The following is a 17,001-nucleotide window of genomic DNA, read 5'->3' on the forward strand; positions in this document are numbered from 1 at the left end:
TGAACACTGGAAAAGATCATTTCTTTACGTGGAAATAAGATGAAACAATTTGCTTTCATTTAAGAGCCATGTTGCACAAAACTCAGCCATCTTTCACCAATTAGAACCAGTGACACTTTGCATTGAGAGACATGCACTATGGAAATTGAAACCAAAGGAGAGTCATGTCTTGCAGATTTCACCAGTTTTTACATGCATTCATTTTTTTATTTTCTTGTATGTCTATGTGTATAAGTAAATCTAGGACATTAAAAAAAATAATTTTAAGATTAGTGTGGATTTACAGAAAATTTGCAAAGAAAATACAAAGAGTTTCCATATAGTTCTCATCCATTTTCCCCTGTAACATCTTATATTTGTAGAGTAGATTTGTTACAACTAACAAACCAATGTTGGTACATTACTATTAATTAACGCAGCATTTTATTCAAATTTTACTATTTTTCCCCTAATGTCCTTTTTTAGTCCCTGGATCCCAGCCAGTATACCAGATGACATTTAGTTATTATGTCTCCTTAGGCTTATCTAGACTGTGCCAGTTTTTCAGATTTTTGTTTGTGATCATCTTGACAGCTTTGAGGAATACTGGTCAGTTATTTGTAGAATGCCCCTCAGTTTAGTTTGGTGTTTTTCTTGTGGTTTAGTTTGTCATGATGTTTATCTCGTGGTTGGCCTACAGCTGAGGTTACAGGCTTTCGAGAGGAAGACCACAAAGGTAAAGTGCCATTCGTGTCTCATCATGTCAAGGGTAATGCTGTCAACATGACGTATCACTGTTGATGTTGACCTTGATCACCTGGCTGAGTGATGTTAGGTTTTTCACTGTAAAGTTGCTTTGTCTCCTCCTTGTCATACTGTACTCTTTGGGAGCAAGTCCCTGGGTACAACTTACGTTCAAGGTGTGAGGGGACTTAAATTCAACCTCCTGAGGGGAATTAATCTGCAGAAATCATTTGGAAATTCTTCTAACAGGTTTTTTGTTGTTGTTCTTTGTTTTATTTATTTATTTATTTTTAACATCTTTACTGGAGTATAACTGCTTTACAACGTTGTATTAGTTTCTGCTGTATAACAAAGTGAATCAGCTATACGTATACATATATCCCCATATCTCCTCCCTCTTGCGTCTCCCTCCCTATCCCACCCCTCTAGGTGGAAAGCACCGAGCTGATCTCCCTGTGCTATGCGGCTGCTTCCCACTAGCTATCTATTTTACATTTGGTAGTGTATATATGTCCATGCCTCTCTCTCACTTCATCCCAGCTTACCCTTCCCCCTCCCCGTGTCCTCAGGTCCGTTCTCTAGGTCTGTGTCTTTATTCCTGTCCTACCCCTAAGTTCTTCAGAACCATTTTTTTTTTAGATTCCATATATATGTGTTAGCATATGGTGTTTGTTTTTCTCTTTCTGACTTACTTCACTCTGTATGACAGGCTCTCGGTCCATCCACCTCACTACAAATAGTTCAATTTCATTTCTTGTTATGGCTGAGTAATGCTCCGTTGTATATATGTGCCACATCTTCTTTATCCATTCATCTGTTGATGGACACTTAGGTTGCTTCCATGTCCTGGCTATTGTAAATAGAGCTGCAGTGAACATTGTGGTACATGTCTCTTCTTCACTTATGGTTTTCTCAGGGTATATGCCCAGTAGTGGGATTGCTGGGTCATTTGGTAGTTCTATTTTTAGTTTTTTAAGGAACCTCCATACTGTTCTCCTGAGTGGCTGTATCAATTTACATTCCCACCAACAGTGCAAGAGGGTTCCCTTTTCTTCACACCCTCTCCAGCATTTATTATTTGTAGATTTTTTGATGATGGCCATTCTGACCGGTGTGAGGTGATAACTCATTGTAGTTTTGATTTGCATTTCTCTAATGATTAATGATGTTGAGCATCCTTTCATGTGTTTGTTGGCAATCTGTACATCTTCTTTGGAGAAATGTCTATTTTGGTCTTCTGCCAATTTTTGGTTTGGGTGGTTTGTTTTTTTTTTGGTATTGAGCTGCATGAGCTGCTTGAATATTTTGGAGATTGATCCTTTGTCAGTTGCTTCATTTGCAAATATTTTCACCCATTCTGAAGATCGTCTTTTCGTCTTGTTTACGGTTTCCTTTGCTATGCAAAAGCTTTTAAGTTTCATTAGGTCCGATTTGTTTATTTTCTAACAGGTGTTTTTTAATTTTATGGAAACAGCATGAGTACTGAATCAGTCTAACATATCTGTTCTTCACAGGGTGGGAAGCCCCGTAAACACCGGAAGGATCGGCTACAAGATTTAATCGATATAGGCTTTGGCTATGATGAGACAGATCCATTTATTGATAATTCAGAGGCTGTGAGTAATGTATCTTTAATATAGCAGCAATTCTTTATTTGGATAGTAGAATTCAAGGAAAAACTAAATGTTTCAGCAAGTGTTTTTACTAACTAATCCTCTTTCAGTATACATCTAAATTGTTTCCAGTTTTATGTGCTTACAAATAGTTGAGCATCTGTATACGTTTCTCTTTGTGTACTTGAGTATGTATATAAGATAATTATAGAGTACAAATATATGTGTAGGGTAAATTTCTAGCAGTGGGATTTATTGATCAAAGGGTATTGACATCTTGAATTTTTATTGATATTCCCAAACTTGGGCAGGTATATTTTGAAATGACTTCCAGATAAGAGCCACGTGATCTTGAAGACTGGAGCTATTGGGTTGAAGTTAATCTGGCAGATGTCTTTAAAATGTACTTAATATTTTTATTGCTGCCAAACCTTACTACAGTGGTGATAATTGAATGCCAGGTCTTATCACTGTCTGTTTTGATCAAGCCCTACAGCTTTTGCACTGGAATCCTCTTTCTCTTATAAAAGGAAGAGGAATTCAGGAGAGCATTTCAGGACTACAGCAGTCCATTGATCACACAGCAAATAAATAAAGGCATGTCTTGTTAGGTGGGTTGGTAAGGTATATGTTCTTAAATTCTTCTCAGTGTAGTAGAGTAATCTAATCCCTGGATTATATCCTCTGCAGTGTTCAGTGATTACTTAGGATATACAGAAAGTGATGCTAAGGTCGCTGTTATACTACCTACAAATTAGCACCTCTTTTTCCTGTTACTACAGTGCTTGGTTGTGTAGATGATGACAAGGCATATAGTGGTAGGAGAGTGATAGGAAGGACTTCCAGCATAAGGCGTATGGGATACCCTGTCATACCCCTGTGTTATTTTGGTGTCCTGATATAAACTGGTTTACAAGCCTAGAAATAAAATGTTGACAGTGCCTTTGGAGTAGAGAGGATTTCCTGTTACCAAAAATGTTGTCAGCCTTTTTGTAGGTTAGGGCATGGAATGTTTTCAACAGTCTTGACCTTGATTTGGCATTCAAGTCAAAAGTCCTAGATTCTAGACCTCACTTGGTTTCTAATTCACTGTGGACCAGGAGCAAGTCTTTTATTTTAGCATCACCCAGTTTTCTCTGTTATGACTGGCTTGCCCAGCAGAATTTGTGCTCTGAGACTCAAGATAATGACATGCTGAAAAGCATAATGCAAGTATAAAGCATTGGTACTGGTGTTAACATTATATGTAAAGTAGATTTTTGAATTCTAAGTAACCCAAGAGGGAACTCAGCCATATATAAATGGACAGTCCATGTACTCAGGCTTACATAAATAGAATTTTAAAAAAATTAATGAACTTGGGGCTTCCTGGTGATCCAGTGGTTAAGACTCTGCGCTCCCAATGCAGGGTGCCTGTATTCAATCCCTGATCAGGGAACTAGGGATCCCGCCTGCCGAACTAAAAAAAGAAAAGATCCCACATGCCACAACTAAGACCCTGCGTGGCCAAATAAATAAATATTTTTTAAAAATGAGTAAACTTAATTTTTTTAGAGCAGTTTTAGGTTCACAGCAAAATTGAATGGAAGGTGCAGAAATTTCCTATATACTACCTGCCCTCACAACACAGCTTCCATTATCAGCGTTCCCCCACCAGAGTGGTATACTAGTTACAGTCGAAGAACCTACATTGACGCATCATCACCCAAAGTCCGTAGTTTACCTTAGGATTTACCCTTGGTGTTGTACATTCTGTGGGTTTTAACAAATGTGTAATGACATGTACCCACCATTATACTGTCATGCAGCATAGTTTCACAGCCCTAAAAAAATATGTGCTCTGCCTAGTCATCCCTCCCTAACACCTGCAGCCACTAATCTTTTTTTTTTTTTTTTTTTTTTTTTTGCGGTACGCGGGCCTCTCACTGTTGTGGCCTCTCCCGTTGCGGAGCACAGGCTCCGGACGTGCAGGCTCAGCAGCCGTGGCTCACGGGCCCAGCCGCTCCGCGGCATGTGGGATCTTCCCGGACTGGGGCACGAACCCACGTCCCCTGCATCGGCAGGCGGACTCTCAACCACTGCGCCACCAGGGAAGCCCGCCACTAATCTTTTTATTGTCTCCATAGTTTTGCCTTTTCCAGAATGTCATATAGTTGGAATCATATAGTATGTAGCCTTTCATAAATAGCATTTTTAATATTTTTCTTTGTAGCATTCCAAATATTTGAATAAAGTGTTTTTCAAACAGATTTTTATAACCCATAATTGGACCTGTGTATCAGTTTAGAGACTGTGGCCAGCATTTTTAAAGAGAATAAAATAGAACAGAATAGGAGCTGTTAACAGTAAACCACTGGTACATTATGTGATTTTTATTATGTGTGGTGTTTGTACTATGCACTGGCTTTTGATGTGTAGTATATTTTCCACTTGGGTTGTGGTGAAGAAAATTTGAAAGCCACTGCTCTAATAAATAAGGATAAATTTTATAGGTATAAGTTATATAAGTTATACAATTACTGACATTTATAGGACAAGTTAGGTCCCTGTTTTATATGAGGAAATTGAACTAAAGCACAGGTTGTTTATTGACTTGCAAAATAATTTTGTATCATTGTCCTTAATAGATTATTTGGTTCTCATTATAATTCAGTAATTCAGACATAAAACACTTAGGAGCCAACCAAATGATTCTCTGTTTTTTTTTTGAATGATTGTATTGCCAGTTGGCCTTTTTTTTTTTTTTTTTTTTTTTTTTTGCTGTGCCACGCGCCTTGTGGCCTTGTGGGATCTTAGTTCCCCAACCAGGGATTGAACCTGGGCCCTCAGCAGTGAAAGCACGGAGTCCTAACCACTGGACCTCCAGGGAATTCCCACCAGTAGGCTTTCACTGTTCATATATTATTCGATAGAGAGTGATAATAATCTGGTTCTAATTAACTTTCAGAATTGTATACTACTTACTACTATAATATCTGAAAATAAATGCTTTTGAAGATTATTTTTAGTCTAACACTTATGCTGCCAAATTTTTAAAAGACCAAAAGAAAATGTTTTTGTTATTGAGAAATAATAATAATACCAGACATGAGTAATGCTTTTATTTAGGTTATCTCTTTTAAATTTCACTAGAACTTTGTGAAGTAAGTAATATTGTTCCTGTTTTACAACCCTGAAGTATTGATGTTAAGTGATTTATTCTGGATCACAATAGCTAGTTGTTGGCAAAGGATCTAGTAAATCTGATTCTCAAGTTCAGTGATCCATTGCCTCTTAATACATTGTACTTAAAAGGCTAAATTATGCAGAAGTAGAAATATAATGTACATGTGAAACTTACGTAAGGTTATAAACCAGTATTACCTCAATAAAAACAAACAAACAAAAAACCCCAGAATATTTCCTGTACCTTACAAAAAAAATGCTTGGCACATTTATAACTCACAGTGCAGTGGAGGCTGCATAATAATCCTTGCTGTGTCACTTATTGGTTGTGTCACTTTAGTGTGGTTGCCAGATTTAGCAAATAAAACTATAGTCTACCCAGTTAAATTTGGGGAAAAAAAACAAAGGCTAAATCAAATATGCATGAAGAGTTTGTTCTCCTGAAAAGTGTTCTGATAGGGAAAGCTCAGCAGAATACTGCAGAAGAAGACAGACATTGAACACATCCACATTGCCTGGTAACCTAGCGATGAGTATGTTTTCCACATGAGATGCTGCTTGGTATAGTGGATGGGCTGGGAAACAGTTAGTGACTCTGCCCTAAACTAATAAAAGTATTCTGGCAAGGTTCTTAACCTCTCTGAATTTGGTTTTCACTTATAAAATGGGAATATTTATTTTCCTTGCCTCAAAAGGGTATCAGGAGGATCAAGTGAAATAATTTATATGAAGAAGCATTGAAAATTATAAAGCAGTATACAAGTATATGTAAGCAAAAAGTACAGGTGTATTTATCTTATCAAAATTACACATTTTCAAAATAATTATTACAGAGCTTTTTCACTTTTAATCCTTTACTCCTCACATCACTCCTTTACTTGCAGATAGTACTGGGCCCTTTCTGAAGGTCTTGCCTGTAGGTCTTTGTACAGTAGTAGCCCCTCAAGTGGAGCAACAAGAAAGGAGTTCATTCCTTTTTTCTTTTTCTTTTTCTAACTTCATTCCTTTTTGATTCAATATGATTAAATTCTTTCTTTCTTTTTCCATTTTCCATGGAATTTAAAATGATACAGGTTAAAATCACAACTTTTGTACTTAGCCTTAATATTTTTAGAGTAACTAATATGTTCTGTATATTTTTTGCCCATGGCAAAGCATTTTCCTTACACATATGACTTTCTTAAAGACTAATTATGTAATAGGAAGAAAACCCTTAAATAGAGTTCTGGGGAACCCAGGTAGCAGGTATCTTGCTTTTGTTAGATAAGTAGTTCCTTTTTTTCTCTTCTGCCATGAACATCTTCATTTAGTTAAGACTGGCCTTCCATTTAATGATTGTTTTTTCTTCATCTTCATCAGGTGAGATAATGATAAACCTTAAAATCCAGGCTTAGAGGACATTCAGACTGATTTAGACAATTTGAGTCTCTTTTTCGAAGCAAAGTGCCTGGCTCATTATGGGCCCTCGGTGTGTGCTTACCGAACAGGGCAGTTCTTTTTCTACTTCCCTTTAAAACATATATATATATGCTATTTTTCTTTTATATGTTTAAAAAATATTCCCTACTTAGAAGCTTAGAGCTAAGGCAGAAGAAATAACCTTTTATTTTTTATAATCTCTTTATGAATAAAATTATATACCAATATGGTAAGAAATGAAGTTCATTTGTTGCCTGGACATTCAGTCGTTTGTTTTAACTTGTTTCAATTTCTCATCAGAATCATTTGTCATTAAGAATAGCAGTGATCCTTACATTTTTCTCAGCAGATGATATATTTAGAATCTGCTTCAGTATTCCAGAAGTTCATTTCTTAAATATTGAATGATCAGAGCTCATTTCTATTCCAGATAGTAACTTTTTCTTTATTTATTCTAACAAACATCCTCATTGCAGTTAGTTTTACAGTTAAGATTTAAGGAAGATTCTGACATGGTGATTGAATTTCTTTGACATATTTATAGAATTAAAGATAATAAGATATATCTGAAGCCTTTTTTTTAAATCTAGTATGACGAATTAGTTCCTGCTTCTCTAACAACAAAATATGGAGGCTTTTATATCAACACTGGCACTCTCCAGTTTCGCCAAGCTTCAGATACTGAAGAAGAAGAAATTACAGACAACCAAAAGCACAAGCCACCCAAAGTGAGTTTATCCAACATTGCAACAGTAATGAGAGCATTCAATTAAAAGGATATATTTTTTTATTTTTACTTGTACTTTACAGCTGTGAATATAAGGAAAAGTAAAATGCTAACCATTGTTTACTGAATTTATAGTTAATTACATGCTTTAAAGTAAAATTATGTAGATACGGGGAAATTTATTTTTATATCATAAAATTCTATTATAATTCTAATATAATTCTAATACTTTCTTTTAAAACTTCTCTCTCCATATCTAGTCTAATAATCTGTTTCTGGATAAGGTTGAGGTTCTAGGATACGTTAAGACTTCATATGGAAATGACTGTTAATAGCTGTTACTTTTCCTAAGATGTAAAGCAAATTTTATAGAATATATATATTGTATTTGGAAAATTAATAGAATGTCCTTAGATAAGCGTTCCTTGAAGTGTGAGCCAAAGACATATTTGTACCAGAATCACCAAAATGTTTGTTAAAAATGCAGATTAGGGCTTCCCTGGTGGCGCAGTGGTTGAGAATCTGCCTGCCGATGCAGGGGACACGGGTTCGTGCCCCTGTCCGGGAAGATCCCACATGCCGCGGAGCGGCTGGGCCTGTGAGCCATGGCCGCTGGGCCTGCGCATCCGGAGCCTGTGCTCCGCAACGGGAGAGGCCACAACAGTTAGAGGCCCGCGTACCGCAAAAAAAAAAAAAAAAAAAAAAAAAATGCAGATTAAAAGGCTCTACCAAACCTTTAACTGAACCAAAACCAGGGGTGGGAGTTCTCACGGACCCAGAGAATCTGCATGTTTAACAAGCAATTCTTACGTGCCCTGAAACTTGAGAAAAACCACTTGCCCTGGATACTGGATTGGTAACATCAGAGAGTAAAGCAGTAATACTTAGGTAAGTTACGCATTTAATCATTTTGTAGATTCCCAAAATGAAAGAAGATGATATTGAGATGAAGAAGCGGAAGCGGAAAGAGGAAGGGGAAAAGGAGAAGAAGCCAAGGAAAAAAGTACCGAAACAACTGGGGTATGTGAAATTAGACATAATGAGGGAACCAGTGTTGTAGCATGACAGACGCTCCTTTTAGAAAGATATATTTAGCGTTAATTAGTTCAGCTGAGCTGGGTCTAATTTAATACAGTATTTATAAATGTCAGTGACCTATTAACTTATATTTTAATAATATTTTATTTATTAATAAGTAGAAGTCATCTTAGAGATTAAGGTGTTTTAGATCAGATTTACAAATTTGTTAAGTATTTTGCTCATTACAACATTTTATCAACAGGAACCAGTTTGAAAAGATGGAACAAACATTGAACATGTTATTTTAATTTTCTTGTACTAAAACTGAGCTTAGATGCTTGGGGATTGACAATTGGCGGTAGTCTTTGTATAAACGATTTATGGTCATTTTAATATTTTTTAAAAGTCATTGATTTTATTTAGCTATTCTTAATGCTTGTGACTTTAGGTAATGATATGGCCTCTAAAAAACCAAGTAGAATTTCTCAAAAGCCTTATTAAGTCATAAGAGGGAATTCCCTGGCGGTCCAGTGGTTAGGACTCAGCACTTTCACTGCCGAGGCCTGGGTGAAATTCCTGATCCCTGGTGGGGAACCAAGATCCTGCAAGCCGCGAGGCACAACCACGAAATAAAAGAAAGAAAGAAACAGAAAAGAAAAGAAAAAAGTCATAAGAATAAATGTTTGTACCTTGCAGTCATAAAGCTACCATTTGTCTCTACTTCTCTATGGCTTTTTTTGTAGAGTCAAGGGACAAAAACTTGTGAGAGGCTGGATTTTCCTCCCCTCCTTAGCAGAGAAGGTACATCTGAATTTGGGGCTGTCAGTATCCCCAGAGTTGATGTAGGGAGGTATTTATCCCCTCCTAAACATGAGATTATAGTGATCCCTGAGTCATTAAGAAATTATTAAGAAAAAAAAATTACTACTGGTTGTTTTAAATGTTCATTATTTACAAGTAAACTTCTTCATGAACAAAAACTGTAAGTAATGCCTTTTATTGAATTTATCATTTTCTCAAATTTGTAAACTGATTTCATTCAGCAAATATTTACTAAGTTCTTACTGTGTACCAGACACTGTCTGGGTTTTGGATATATAACAGTAAATGAAACACTGGCCTACCTGTAAGGCACTAATAATCTTTTAGGTTCTGTAGTGCATGTAGAAGCATATAAGCCATAAAATTTAGAAAAGATTTTTTAGAGAAGGTGATAGCTAAACTGAGACCACCCTTTCCTCTTAGGCCCTATAGGGAGAAAGTTGTCATTGAAAATTACACGTATCTATCCGAAAGCCTCAGAATGCTGTTCCTATACTGGAAAGTGAAAAATGATCAGAAGGTAGTAGCAGATAGAATAGGGTCTGGATAGAAGACATGGTGATGAATGAAGGCTCACAGATTGACACAGACATTTTGCATTTCTTTGGCAATTTGTAGCACAAACCACCTGGGGTACCAGTTTGAGGGTGTATTATGTAGGTTTCTCTGGTTGTAATCAACTCTGTTTTCAGCAAAAGTGCATTTCTTTACTTCGTTAATTCTTTAGGTGCCTACTTTATAGATGTGCTAAAGAGTGAACATTCCAAACAGAGTAGTAAGTTTAACTTTGTATACTTTCATTTCCTTTTATTTTTTTTATTTTGGCCATGCCGAGGGGCTTGTGGGATCTTAGATACACGACCAGGGATTGAACCTGCGTTCTTGGCACTGAAAGTAAGGAGTCCTAACCAGTGGACCGGGAGGGAATTCCCTAACTTCGTATACTTAATAAACCAGAGCTCTATTCAGTTTTGTTTATTTCTGTTGACATTATTTCATTTTCTTCACCCTAACGGCCAATTCACCTATCTGCCTTTCATAAGTGACAATCCAGATGATGATGAAGATGCCATTGTAAAAGTGTAATTTAATAACAAATTTGCTTCCTCACCTATCAAATGATTATTTTAATTCTGTGCCTGCTTATTTACTTGGGGTTTTAACCTTTAAAATCATACATAGCCTAACTGATCACTTTTTTCTTCACAGAGTTGTGGCTCTAAATTCACACAAATCTGAAAAAAAGAAGAAACGTTATAAAGATTCTCTTTCTCTAGCTGCCATGATAAGAAAATTTCAAAAAGAGAAGGATGCATTAAGGAAGGAGTCTAACCCTAAAGTCCCAGTGAACTTCTCAACCTCCTCTCTGCATAAAACCCCCTCTGCTGCTGTGGCATTGGGAAATGATGTCTCGGACTTAAATCTGAATAGTGCTGATCCGGACCTCCCCATTTTTGTTAGCACAAATGAACATGAACTGTTTCAGGAAGCTGAAAATGCCCTAGAGATGCTAGATGATTTCGACTTTGACAGATTACTGGATGCTGCTTCTAATGGTAGCCCCCTCTCTGAGTCAGGAGGAGAGAATGGAAACACCACCCAGCCAACCTATGCCTCTCAAGTTATGCCCAAGGTGGTACCTACACTCCCAGAGGGTCTGCCTGTCCTTCTTGAAAAACGTATCGAAGACCTCCGTGTAGTAAGTGTGATAATTTTCTTGTGTTTGCTGCACAAACATAACAATAATTACTTTCAGGCAAAAATAATAACCTATAATCCTAACTACTTATAAGTAACTTTATTTTCTATATTTCCTTTTAAGCATTGGCTCTATGCATAGCCTTTTTCTTTTAAATATAGTTATAACATGGATAAAAGTTGGTTGTTTTATTATCTCACTTCACTTTATAAATATTTTTCTGCATAGATTTCATAAATACATACATAGTCATGTAAAGAAAATAGAAGAACGGTAGGAACAAATAGTAACAATGCAGAAGTGTACTTGAACTTGGTCCCAGCTATGTTGACAGCTAGTTATTTTACAATCGATTTTACCAGCTAGTCCTTACCAGCTTATCAGCAGCTTTAGTAAGCATACATTGTGTTCTCACTAGACAAACTTTTAAGAGTTGAGATTTTAGCATTTCACAGTAGATTCCTCTCCCGATTGACTTGGGTACATAATCTTTATTTAACTAGCTGCAAATCCAGGTATGTCAGTATACTTCTCCCTTTGATCTCAGGGAAATATAATTTTGATTTAAAATGTTTCAAACCTTGCTTAAAATGCCCTTTTTTTATTACTTTAGCATGTTTGTTTGAACCCATGCCATGTTTTAGTCCTCTTTTTTTCTTTTCCTGATTACAGAAGTCGTACACTCAATATAAATTTTTTTTTTTTTTTTTTTTGGCTGCACTGGGTCTTCCTTGTGGCTCTTGGGCTTCTGTAGTTGCGGTGTGGGCTTAGTGGCCCGAAGGCATGTGGGATCTTGGTTCCCTGACTAGGGATCGAACCCTCATCCCCTGCATTGGAAGGCAGATTCTTAACCACTGGACCACCAGGGAAGTCCGTAAATTGTATTTTATACTTAGGGAAAGATGCCCCATAATCAGACATTCCCCACCCCCAGCAGGGATAACCACTATTAAACTACTTATTTTTCTGGGTTTTAATCCATGCATTTGCCAATATGTTGTTATTAAAAATAATTGTTAGTCGAAGTATAATGTATGGACTATTCTACATCTTGTTTCTTTCTTCTAGGGTTATAGTAAATCACATTTTAAATTTATTAATCTCTATGTTGTATTTATTTCTCTTAACTTTTTCTGAATTTTAAATATCTGATTAGGGAAGCGAGAGATTTATCTAATTTTTCCAACAACTGACTCATGGATTCTGTTTATCAGTTCTATTCATTTTTCTGTTTTTGTTCTTTAGCATTTCTTCTGAGGTTGTGGCTTATTAAATTCTCTTACATTTTTACTTATTTTAAGGTACTTTATTTATTAGTTCAGGACTTAGAGAGTTGTGCTCAAGTATCTCATTGCCAGTGTTTTTTAGGTTATAACTTGTATTTACCATAGTTTTTGCTTTGTTTTTTTCTTTTTACTTTTTTTGGTAAGATTTTCACTGTCATTTATTTCTAAGTATCTTTTATTTTATTCATGAGCTATTTTTATTTTATTTATTTAATTTTTTTTTGGCTGCACTGTGTCTTCGTTGCTGCACGCGGGCTTTCTCTAGTTGTGGCGAGTGGGGTCTACTCTTCATTGTAGTGCTTGGGCTTCTTGTTGCAATGGCTTCTCTTTGTTGCAGAGCACAGGCTCTAGGCATGCGGGCTTCAGTAGTTGTGGCACGCAGGTTTCAGTAGTTGTGGCGCATGGGCTTAGTTGCTTCGTGGCATGAGGGATCTTCCCGGACCAGGGCTTGAACCCATGTCCCCTGCATTGGCAGGTGGATTCTTAACCACTGTGCCACCAGGGAAGTCCTCTGCTTTGTTTATTTCTATGCTGTATTGTTTGTTGGCCCATAAAATTCTTGATGGCTAGATCTCTGTTGTGATATTTATCATTTGAAGGTGACCCTTTCTGTGCTATTAATGCTTTTCACCTTGAATTCAGTTTTGTCTGATTTTACTGTAGACTCCTTTCTCTTTATTTTTGCATGGTATAGCTTTTCCCATCATTTACCTTCATTTTAGCTCTTTTTTTTTGAATTCTTTATTTTTTGACTTACTTTAGCTCTTTCTCTTATAGACAGCATGTAAATGGAAATTTGTTTATCAACCTCATCTGAGTCTTTTTAAAGATTTTCTCTTTAAGATTTTATCTTACCTACTGCTGTTATAATGATAATGATATAATTCATCTTTATTCTGTCATTTTCTTTTATATTCTGTTCTATTGTTCCCTCCCCCTCCTTTGTTTTTCATCCTTTTGCTATTTTCTGTGCTTATTTTTTGAAAAGTGTACAATCATTTTATTAATCAAATAGGTTTTTTATTTACTATCTTAACCACTTTATGTATGAAGTGTGGGTATTATTTCCTTTTTATGGTTAACAAACTTAAGTGGAGGTAGGTTAAATAGCTTGGTCAGTCCACACAACTAGTAAGTGGTGGAGCCCGAATTTAAACACGGGTTCACCTGACTCAATAGTACATGCTTTTTGCTATCCCATGTTGCCGCTAAAATCTTTAGTTTCCTTTATGTTTTAAATAAAAAGTGCTAGGGATGTAATCCAGGTTTTTCAATATATAATTAATAATAACAGCTATTATTTATTTAGCAAAAACCTATACCTTGTATTGAGTGCAGTGCTCCTGGGACCCACAGCTTCACAAGACATCATTTATTGTTCAGGAGACAGTGCCCTGACTGAGCTTAGAATACTGTATATACTATGTAGTCTAATCCTCCAACAATTATGTGAGGTAGGTAGTATTCTTCCATTTAATAGATGAGGAAACTAAGGTTCAGAAAGGTTAAAGGAATTTCCCAAGGCCACATAATTTTTAAATGGGTGAGGCTTGATGCAAAGTCAGGATTTAAAGGCAGGACCATCATGCTTTATAACTTGCAGTCCGTCCACTGTGTTGTATGCCATTCATATTCACTTAATAAACAGAATTGATTAGTAATGAGTGTGTTTCAATCTTGTAAGGTGCTCTTATATCTCATGTACTAAAAACTCTTTCTGTAGTAGCCATGGCTAGGGTTAGAACAGCTACTTCCTAACCTCTTAGTAGGAAATTATCAATAGGAAGATTCATTTCACTTATTAGTATCTGTGAATTCTCTGTATTTTTTTCTTTGAAATAGGAGATGGTATTTTTTTCTTCAGGCGATGAGTATTCATTATTGCCCAAAATGCTCATATCTGTCTGACAAGGACTTTCTTCTTGTTGCTCTTTTCTCACTTTGTAACATATCTTCCACTGTTCAGCCTCTTGACTTCTTTTGTTCTCCTTCTTGAAGTTTAGTTTCCATTCTGGCTTTCTTCCTATATTTCTTCTCCCTACACATACCCAGTCTTCATCCTTTCTAAGAAGCACTGAGGCACATCTCAGAAATTGTCCTCTTCTATTTACAGAATGTGATGTTGTCAAACAGTGTAAAATTATCAATTTACTGACTGACAGAGTCAGCATGTGGCTTGCTCAGATTATTGGATGAGGCCTCTCGATGTTTTACATCTTGGGCATCTCAAGATAAACTACCTTTTGTGATTTCCCCAGTAAATTTTGCTTATGGTACAGTGTATTGGTTTGCATACTCTTTGTTTCTGGTAAACTGGCTAAGGTGACAAACACAGTGATGAAAATGTTCTTATCCTCATTGAATTAGTTGTTGCTTATCCCTTGATAATGACTGTGGCTAATTTTTTCATTGTTAGTAATTAGGTAGAACCCAGACTGGCTGCAGTAAGCTGAGTATCTTTGTACAGGGTGACAGTGTTGTACAGTTGAGGTCAGAAAGCTTCTGGTCTGAGTCCTGGACTCACCACTTACTAGCAGTGTGATTTGGGGGCATATCATGTAACTTCTGTAAGATTTAGCTTCCTTGTTTGTGAAATGGGAGCTATAATACCAATGTCACTGGCTGTTATGAAGGTTAAACATGGTAATGAGTATAATATATAGAATGTCAGACACATAGTTGGACAGTATTGTCTTGTAGAAAATGAGACATCTGCTTTCTGTTATCTTGGAGATCACAGCAAGAATTGATAAACAGACTTTACAGATAGATACTCAAAATACACAAGACACCCATAGCACTAAAAAGTCTTATATGTGTAACTTAAAAAAAAAATTTATTTATTTTATTTATTTTTGGCTGCGTTGGGTCTTTGTTGCCGCACACGGGCTTTCTCTAGTTGCTGCAAGCGGGGGCTACTCTTCGTTGCAGTGCGCAGGCTTCTTATTGCGGTGACGTCTCTTGTTGCGGAGCATGGGCTCTAGGCGCGTGGGCTTCAGTAGTTGTGGCCCTCGGGCTCAGTAGTTGTGGCTCACGGGCTCTAGAGTGCAGGCTCGGTAGTTGTTGGCGCACGGGCTTAGTTGCTCCACGGATCAGGGATCTTCCCGGACCAGGGCTCAAACCCATGTCCTCTGCATTGGCAGGCGGATTCTTAACCACTGCGCCATCAGGGAAGCCCCTGTGTAACTTTTTAAATTTAGGAAAATTCAGAAAAATGAAATACAGACATAACAGGAAAGAATGTTATGTATGCTAAATTTTGTCTCAGCACTGTTTAATTGCCTGCTCATGCCAGGTAATAAGCTGGGATACAAAGTGAAGTTAATCATAGCCCCACCCTCAAGGAACTTATTCTAAGTAAATAGATATGGAAGCATATAATGTGTAATGTGTTTATTGAGAGTTATATTGACAATCTTGTGTTTCTCTAGGCTGCCAAACTTTTTGATGAAGAAGGAAGGAAAAAATTCTTTACACAGGATATGAATAATATTCTTCTGGAGTAAGTAATTTTCTTCTTTGATTAAGAAACCCTGAAAATTATTTAAACCTTAAGAAGTCATTAAAAAATATAGTAGGCCTTTGAGGTACAGATGCTGAGTGGTTGGCTAGTCTCATGCATTAGCTCTTCCCTTTTGGCCTCACAGCATGTGTGATTAACATTTGTTTCTTAGCAAAACGATGCTTCTACATACATTGGTTCTCCAGGACCCCTTACGATAATCAAAGCTTCCAATGTTATAACTGCCAGAGCAAGTGACTGCTGTATGGGTTGAATATTATCCTAGATTTAAATGCATTCTTTGTCACATTATATGAAAATATCTTTCTGGGACAGTTCTGATTGTTTGTATTAAATTTGGTGTACTTTCCTTCTACTTTGATTCAGACGTGGGGAAAATAATTCCATTAGTATCCAGTGAGGTTTATTATAATTCATATAGACATTTATAGCCAAATGGAAAGTGTGGTTTAATGAAGAATCATTTTTGTGGGGCAGGACGGAGGCAGTGTAGAGAAGACAGATGTTAGATTGGAAAGGAAAGGGTGAAAGCTGGTTTATGATATCAATTGTATTTAAATCAGTGATAATTTTCACCCTTAGCTAGAGGTTAACATTAATGAAGTTGCACGTTCTAAGACTATGGTCAGATAAGCTGTATTTATAAACCTGTTGGCTTATAAATTTTGACCATGGTTCCAGAAATTGAGTATATAATTGGCTACAAGCAGAAATGGGCAAAAAGGAAGTGGTCCTGGGAAAAGCAGCAAATTCCTCTCTGATGAAAATAATGTATGCCTACTTTTGGTGGTTCAGTAGCATCATATACAAAGAAACAAGGCAGTGTTTCCAATACTACGATTCCTGTCTTTTAAATATATAATGGAGATAGTTTCTCCTGAGATATAAAGGATGGATTAGCTTATTGGTTTTGATAACTATTTTAATTAATGCAGTCTCTCATTCTCCTGAAGTACTTAAAAAATCATTTTGGTCTCCATGGACTCATAAAACACATAACCTAG

At 36.6% G+C, this 17,001-nt stretch overlaps 1 protein-coding gene across 5 annotated transcripts in view; it reads left to right on the forward strand.

Moving 5' to 3' along the window:
• Nucleotides 1-17,001, forward strand: part of UBN2 (ubinuclein 2) — an 87,482-nt gene that overhangs the window by 24,578 nt on the left and 45,903 nt on the right. For 4 of the 5 annotated variants that reach the window (XM_060108553.1, XM_060108549.1, XM_060108552.1 and 1 more), the window contains exons 3-7: nt 2,238-2,339; nt 7,511-7,648; nt 8,564-8,667; nt 10,699-11,188; nt 15,906-15,976. In XM_060108553.1, the coding sequence (XP_059964536.1) occupies nt 2,238-2,339; nt 7,511-7,648; nt 8,564-8,667; nt 10,699-11,188; nt 15,906-15,976 (905 nt within the window). The remainder of the gene's footprint in view (nt 1-2,237; nt 2,340-7,510; nt 7,649-8,563; nt 8,668-10,698; nt 11,189-15,905; nt 15,977-17,001) is intronic. The other variant, XM_060108551.1, reaches the window with a different exon arrangement.

Source organism: Mesoplodon densirostris, chromosome 9 (genome assembly GCF_025265405.1).
Source record: "Mesoplodon densirostris isolate mMesDen1 chromosome 9, mMesDen1 primary haplotype, whole genome shotgun sequence".
NCBI lineage: Eukaryota > Metazoa > Chordata > Mammalia > Artiodactyla > Ziphiidae > Mesoplodon > Mesoplodon densirostris.